Raw genomic sequence first — 7,784 nt, forward strand, 5'->3', positions numbered from 1 at the left:
GCGTATACCCTGGCACAGCCCCCGCGAGGGGATGCTGGTACCCCCGGGACAGCCCCCGAGGGGATGCTGGTACCCAGGGCAGCCGCCGCGATGGGATGCTGGTACCCTGACACAGCCCCCGCGATGGGATGCTGGTACCCTGGCACAGCCCCCGCGATGGGATGCTGGTGCTCCCGTCCCCGAGGGGATGCTGATGCCCCTGGGGCAGCCCCCGCGGAGTTGGGTTTCAGACCTCTTTGTCAGCAATGAACAAAGCCACTTGTGAAACAAGAAATAAAACCTGTTTTTCACCCCCTCTAAAAGCCCAACCATGTACAGCTGCTGTCTGTGCAGTCATCTGACAGTGATGAGGGAACAAAACCAGATAGAAAATGCACCTGACTCCTTGCAACAAAACTTGTTCCTCTGTGTTGTTCCCTATGAGCAGATCAAACTCGGAGAGGAGCAGAAGTATTGGCAAACCTCCCTGGATGCTTCCCCGAGGTACAGACATGAACTCTCCCAAGCCCTTCCCGTCACCAAATCACATCCTTACAGGGATACAGGCAGCTCCTGGCAGGAGCCAGACCCATTCCTGGGGGCTGCAAGGCAGCTTCAGCCTGCACAGCTGGGCAGCTGCTACTTCATCACCTCTGCACTCCTTGGATCCAACCTTTTATACCAACAAATCCATCTGTCCCACACATTATTAAAAGAGCAATTCTGATTTTGCAACACCTTGGGACCCTTCACCAGGAGAGTTTTTAAGGCAAATTCTATTTATCTGCCTTTGTGTTCTCTCCTGTATTTTTGTGTCTATCATCCCTCATAGTGTCCAGCCCAGCCTCCCACCTTTCCCAAGGGAAAACCACATGAATACTGAGCCACATGGAAACAGGCTGCTTTTAAGGACTACAGCCCTGCCAGAAGAGCAGGGAGAGGCACAGTGATCCGTGCACTCGAAGCTCAGAAACCAGAGCCTGATAAATTAAGCACCCATGTCCCAGCAGGAGCAGTTCTGCGTATGAAAAGTGCAGGTGCTTCTTTCTCACCACAGAACAGGTGTTGTGTTGTATTTATAAATGCTCCTGTCCACCTTTTTGTGGAAAAAAACAAGTCAAGCAAATACCCAAATTAACTGAAACAGAGTAAAGTGCACAATGTTACTTACCTTTTGGTGATCCATTTGGGTTCAGACAGTCCCGTTTTGGCTTGTTCTGGCACTCTCAGCCTCTTCACATGGTCACATCTGGGTCAAAATTTGGCTGCTCAATCATGCTGGCTTTTTGTCTGAATCCATCCAGAGACATCTGCAGCCAACTCCTGCAAGGTTAAAACTCCAGATAACTTCACATGTGACTTACAGAAACCCAGGCCTTGCACCTGTCCCTGACATTTTCCATCTTAACTGACCTCATATTTGTTACCAAGTCTGTTCTTTCACAATTCAGAGCCTTAACAACAAAGTTTTACTTGGACTGTCACAGGTTGAAATGGAATTGGCATATTGTCTCTCAAGACAAGGTTAATTTCCAAGAGCAAGAAAGAATCTACTGACATTTGAACCTCCTCCAGGAGCTGCTGAAAACATCATCCAATTCTGGATCAGCTGGAGATGACCTCTGGCCTGAGTTAGTTCATCCAGTTACCAGGAGGTGCTCAAGCCAAACCAAAGCATCAGTGGAATCATCACTACCAGCACAAGAACCAGTGGATGCTGTCAGTCTGGGTTAACCTACCATTTCCTTGGCTTTTCTTGCTAGCCCCTTGCCAAACACCTACTGGCACAGGTTATTTCCTGGTAATTCAGAATGTCACCAGTAAAAAGGGGATAGTCCTTACAAGTAACAGCCCATAGAACAAACCTTCCTCTCAGGAGCTTGCAGTGAAGCTAAAATCCCCCCAAACATGCAGGTGGCTGAAGAGGACTAAGAATAGCTCTGTGTCACCATTTCCAGACCAAAGGGACCATACACACATCTACAGATTTAGCAACCGAAATCCAGATCTGCTGAGCACCAGCAGCCAGGGAAAACCACAGAAATCAACTGAGACACACAGAATATAGCTCTGCCCAGTCTCAGGTGGTGCCTCTGCATGGCTTCTCCTAGTGCCACAGTTTTACCAGTGCAGTTTGGCAAAGCAGGCCAGAACCAGCCTCTTCTCCATGTGCTTTATCCTGCTGCATCCCCTTCTTGCATAAACCTATAAAATCTTTTGTCACAGAAAAGGGTGAGTGAAACAAATAGTGTTTAGACAGACACCCCTACCTTCCTCAAAAGATGGGGCACAGGGAACACCTTGCCACTGCTTCAAAAGCAGCATGAAATTTGGCAACACTTTCTGGAAGAAGGAAAGGAAGCAGACCCAAATTTTACCCTCCTAAAGATGGATCCCTAGTGAGAAAACAAGGTTTGGGAGAACCATGGCATAACCCAATGCCCTGCTAGGAGCTGGGCTGTCATCCTTCAACCCCCCCCACCTCCCACACTCACCTTGCATGTGAGCACTGCTGATGCAACCTGAAAGCTCATTGCATCAGGCAACTACCAGATGAGATGCTTGTGCTTGGAGGAAGAGCTCAGGGCACAGAACTGAGGGGCTCTGAACAGCTCTGGGATTAGGGACACAGCCAGCAGGGTCAAGAGAAAGGGAAGACAGCCTGCAAAGTGACAGGGACTGGGATGTCTGGCAGCATTGCTTAAAGACTTCAGCCTCTTGAAGAAGCCTGGCAAGAGCAACCAAGCCCTTGCTAAGACTGGGATTCCCTTAAAAAGTGGCCTCTCTTACACAAGACACATGCAAATGCTGCAGACAGCTCTGGGCACTGCAGCGTCTATTGCAACATTTGCTTTTGAGAGTTACACAAGTGATCTTAACTATGGGGCAAAAAATATCCCAGGTCATATCCAGTACCACCTTCCTTCAGGAAAAGTCTGCCCAATACCTCAGGGTTTGCCTGAGACCTGGCTCAGGACATCTCATAAACCACAGATCCCATGGAGTCCCTTCTCTATTCACAAGGAAAGGAACTTGATGCAGTGGGCATAGCTGGCAGCAGGGCTCAACTTTGCCACAGAGCTGCTGTTGCTTTACCTCTTTCACCCCTCTCACCTTGCCTGCTTTGGCTGCTCTCTGGGGGCAAGCTGAGCCATTCATACAGCTCTGCACACACCTGGGCCAGACAGGATTCTGATTTTGAAGCCTGAACTGGTTTTGTAATATGACTCGAGTGATCTTGAAGTCTGATTTCTCACAATTAGGAGCCAGAGCTGTGGCCCTTTGACTTTCTTACTTCACATTGATGGCAAAACATACGCTAAGGACTGGGATGGTTTTGCATCTTCTTGCACTCAGCAGCTTCATTGCCTGGTGGTGATGCAGAGAATAAAGCAGCACAGTAAGAGCACAGCCCCCTGCCTCCCCTCCCCTCCGAAAGCCAGAGGTCTTGTGCAGTTCCACACCTGGTTTCAGTCCCCAGATACATCTCCCAGTGCTGGTGCAGCTGTTTGGGCTCTTTATTTTAGGCAACCAATTTGCACACACCCTTATAGGCAGAGACAGGCTCTCCACTCGTGTTCTTCAAAAGAAGGGAAGGCAAGATGAAGAGCTATTTGTTGCTGTGCGTGGCCTTGGCTGTCTCCTTGGGGGTCGTCCTTGTGGCAGGTAGGTGAGCAGTGAAGAGGATGGAAAACTGGGATTAGGATGTGAGTGGAAGGTTTTGTGCCATGTACCATGAACAGTTCTAACAGTCAGAGAACAAACCCCAGAGCCTGCTCAGTGGTGCTTGGACACCTCAGTGTCTGTCTGCACTGTGAGCTTTTAATTGCTGCCTTGAGGATAAAGGGAGGAGTAGCTGCAAATTTAAGGCTTGATTAACCATTTTTTATCAGGTTTCTGGAGCAACAAACAGCCAACATGCATGTTTGCTTTTCTGCAGTGCTAGGGAGCTGGCAAGCTCTTACCTTCTAGACTTAAAGGCTTCCAGAATCTTCTTGGTAATCCTGCCTTGCATTAGGATAGTTTGTGCTTGAAAACCTTCTCTCCAAAGGGACTTTACTGGATGACACATGGAGATATTGCTGATAAAATGCTATTTTTGGAGCTTTGTGATTTTGCTTGAAAAAAATAGATGGAATAGCAGTGACTTTTGTGGTGAAGCCAAGAGCATTACACAAGGAATTAAATCAGGGCAACATTTTTAGAGCACAGCCAAAAACCCTCTGCATAGGCATAAAATAGTGTGTTAAGCTAATTTTAGAATTAAAGCCTGTTCCCAAAGGTTTTGGGACAACCCCAAAGCCAATAGGATGCAACCTGAATATTGGCTTTGGATTTAAGGGCTTGGAGAGAGCTGCAGGCATTATGTGGAATACAGCAGGAGACAGCAGAGAAAGGGCTGTGTGAAGGACAAGAGGAGACTGTCCACGAGCCAAAAGAAAGGCCAAGACAAGGAGACAGGGGCTGGAGAGGCTTTTGTGGGAAGCTTCTGCTCATGTGGAGTGCTGAGGTGGCAGAGAGGAGGCACGCAGAGCAAGGGAGCGAAGGGATTTCCTTCCCAAGCTAGAAACTCCATAGAGGATCTTCTCCAGCAGGTATTCTGCATTTGTAAGCAGCAGATGAGCTCTAGGGTCCCTCTGAGGCATCATTTTAGACAGTTTTGGTGCCTTTTTTCCAGTTATGGTGCCTGTAAGGATCACAGAAAACCCAGTGGAATGGAAGCAGGTGAGAACAGCATGTTTCAGGAAGGGCCAAAGTTTTTAAGTCCAAGTGACTCCCAAATCCTTTATAGACATGATTAACAGAGATGTTTTCAGCTTACTACTTCTTTCTCTCAATGATTAAACCAAGGACAAGCAGAGCAGGTGAACCGACAACCCCGCAGAACTGAGGTCCATTTGAGCCCAATACTACTTGTCCCTATCTGACAAAAATCATTGGGTTTGGTACTTCTCAGCAGGCTGAAGGTGCTGTAGGAAGAGTCATGCTGCAAAGTGATGGCTGTGAACTTAATTTCAGCAGCATTTAGAAGTACAGAAGGATGTAAGAACAACATAAAAGCAAGGCTGGCTTGTTATGGGTGAAGAAACCAGAGGCTCTGCGTTGGTGAAAATCTAGCAAAGAACAAACCGCTTTAAATCTGTCTATTGTACAACACCAGGTACACTCTAAAAGCCTCTGGGTAACAGATGGGATGTTTTACCCTGTTTTCACTGAGTTTCATCTTGAGTAGCAGGCTAAAAGTGTGGGAGACATACTCAAATAGAGAAGAATCAGCTTGGGTAAGAAACTCAGGACTGGATTTTCCCTGCAAACCACAACCATCATCAGGGCCACCTGCCTTCCCATGCCAGGACCACAGGCTGCCTTCTTGCTGGGTCCTGCAGTGCTTTTTGGCATCTGTGCCCTCTGGGTCCTGAAGGACAAGACAGCACTCAAGGAAAGCTGAGATATCTGCCACATTGGCAAGGTTAGAGACCAAAGTGGGGTTTGGGCTGCTAGAGTAGTCTTGGTGCAGGACAGAGGGATGGGGTAACCTTCCCTGTCAGGGTAAAAGAGCACTTCAGCTGTGAGGAATAGTTGGAGGTTCACCAGGGGAGTTTCTTCCCATTGCATGAGCAATCCCTGCATGCTGGCCTCTTCCCTACCACAGTGTCCAGGTTCCTAATCTTCTCCTTCCCAGTCCCATCACTTCCACATACAGCAGCTGACAGGTAAGACAGCTGAACTCATTGCTGCCAAGATTCACTCATACCTGCTGCAATTTGGACCTGAATCAATCCAGGTGCCTGCCATTCTCATCCCTTCCCTTGCTGCCAGAGCAGCTTTCAAGGCTTTTCTTCTTGATTCTGGGATTGCATATCCTGTGCTTGCAGGTTATCCCCTGGACCACAAGAATGATGAGTACGTGCTGGTCAATAACAAGTGTCAGTGTGTGACAGTGACCTCCAGGTTGGTCCCCTCCAAAGATAACCCTGAGGAAGAAGTCCTGGAGAGAAACATACGCATCCTGCTGCCAGAGCAGCTTTCAAGGCTTTTCTTCTTGATTCTGGGATTGCATATCCTGTGCTTGCAGGTTATCCCCTGGACCACAAGAATGATGAGTACGTGCTGGTCAATAACAAGTGTCAGTGTGTGACAGTGACCTCCAGGTTGGTCCCCTCCAAAGATAACCCTGAGGAAGAAGTCCTGGAGAGAAACATACGCATCCTGTAAGTGGCAGACAAGTGTTTCATGGACATGGTGAGCAGGGGATGAAATGTTATAGAACTTGCCTTTCCTTGGCATTGTTTCCCATGCCTGGCATTGAAATGAACTGCTTTTCCCAGGGGCTGCTTTCAGTATCCTGGAGTATTTCCCTTGGTTTAGTGTTTTTCTAATTGACATGAACCTCTCTGGTGTTTGTCTGCTCAGATACTGAAAAGCATCTCCATATTTTAAGCATTCCAGTGGTAACTTCACAAAATAGATTGGGGGAGTAGCATACAACTTGTTAACAGCTGAGCTGATCTAACCAGATTGGGTACAGGACGCTGCCGTGACTTCCCAACGTGACAAGCCTGGGAAAATAGCTAATGCCTAAAACAGCAGAAAAACCTATTCCTGTGAGACAGATCTCAGCTCAAGAGCAAGACTTTGTCCTCTCCACTCACACAAACCTTGCACAAGGGTGTGTGTCTCTGGGGAACAAGGACCCGGAGCTGCAGGAGCTCTGGGAAGTTCACAACAGGAGAACCACTAAACATCCCTGTGTACATCCTGCAAGTCTCTCAGGCATCTGCCAGCTCAGAGCTTAAAATCCCCAAACATTGCCAGCACTGCCACCTTGAAAATGGCACTTACAGGCATTGCTGCTGTCCTCTCAGGGAGGGCTGCTGCCTTAGAGGGCACAGAAGGGTTCAGACCTGCCGTTCCTGGGCTTTGATTTGGAGATGGGCCAGGATGGAGATAACCTGAGGAGCAAGATGAGAGCTTAGAATCACTGACAGCAGAGCAGACTCTGTTTAAGAAGCAGTTTCGATGAGTGGTGCTCTTCCCTCCTTTGCAGAGTCCCTCTGAAGGCTCGAGAGAACATCTCTGACCCCCTGTCTCCGGTCAGGACCAAATTTGTCTACCGCATGACGGAACTGTAAGTAGTTTCATTTACTCAGCTCGTTTCCCAGGACCTAACCTCCCCTGCAGCACTGCCCACAGCACCCCACAAACGTGCTTGAGGGCTGGGAGCTCCCCTGTAAGACAGCAAGGGCACAGGACTCACCCAGCTCCACCTGCAGACCAGCAGTACAGAGCTGGGTTTCACCAAGGCCATCTTATCATCACAGCTCTTCACACTTATTCCCTTCTCCATCTCTTGCAGCTGCAGGAACTGCAATCCCACAGAAATTGAGCTGGGTGGGGTGGTCCACCAGGTCCAGCAGGGCAACTTCTGTGATGAGCCCCAGACCTGCTACACCTACGACAGGAACAAGTGCTACACCTCAACCTTCCCATTCCTCTACAATGGGGAGGTGAAGCATGTCCCAGCAGCTCTGACACCAGCATCCTGCTTCTCCCAGTAGCTGAGCCCAGTGCTGTGCTCCAGCCTGGCTGCACTCAGTGCTCCTATCAAAGATCCATGGATAGCACCGTAATGCTTGGTTGAGTGCCCCAGATATCAGCTCCTAGAATAATGCCAACTTCTCTCTTTGCATTATCAGCCTCCCCATAGCAGCTCCTGGTTGTCCTGAACTCTGTTCTCATGTCCCTGGCACACACCTGCAATGCCATTATGTGTCTCAGACAGGATCACCATTGAGACCAGATCC

At 48.7% G+C, this 7,784-nt stretch overlaps 1 protein-coding gene across 1 annotated transcript; it reads left to right on the forward strand.

Annotated features, from left to right (window-relative positions):
• The first annotated feature begins 3,581 nt into the window (after window positions 1–3,581).
• Window positions 3,582–7,538, forward strand: IGJ (immunoglobulin J polypeptide, linker protein for immunoglobulin alpha and mu polypeptides). Its single transcript, XM_009084013.1, has 4 exons — window positions 3,582–3,645; window positions 6,056–6,191; window positions 7,028–7,108; window positions 7,337–7,538. Exons 1-4 carry the CDS (start codon window positions 3,582–3,584, stop codon window positions 7,536–7,538), a joined length of 483 nt encoding a protein of 160 aa, XP_009082261.1.
• The last annotated feature ends 246 nt before the right edge of the window (window positions 7,539–7,784 follow it).

The sequence above is a fragment of the Acanthisitta chloris genome, unplaced genomic scaffold (genome assembly GCF_000695815.1).
Source record: "Acanthisitta chloris isolate BGI_N310 unplaced genomic scaffold, ASM69581v1 scaffold18821, whole genome shotgun sequence".
Classification (NCBI taxonomy): domain Eukaryota; kingdom Metazoa; phylum Chordata; class Aves; order Passeriformes; family Acanthisittidae; genus Acanthisitta; species Acanthisitta chloris.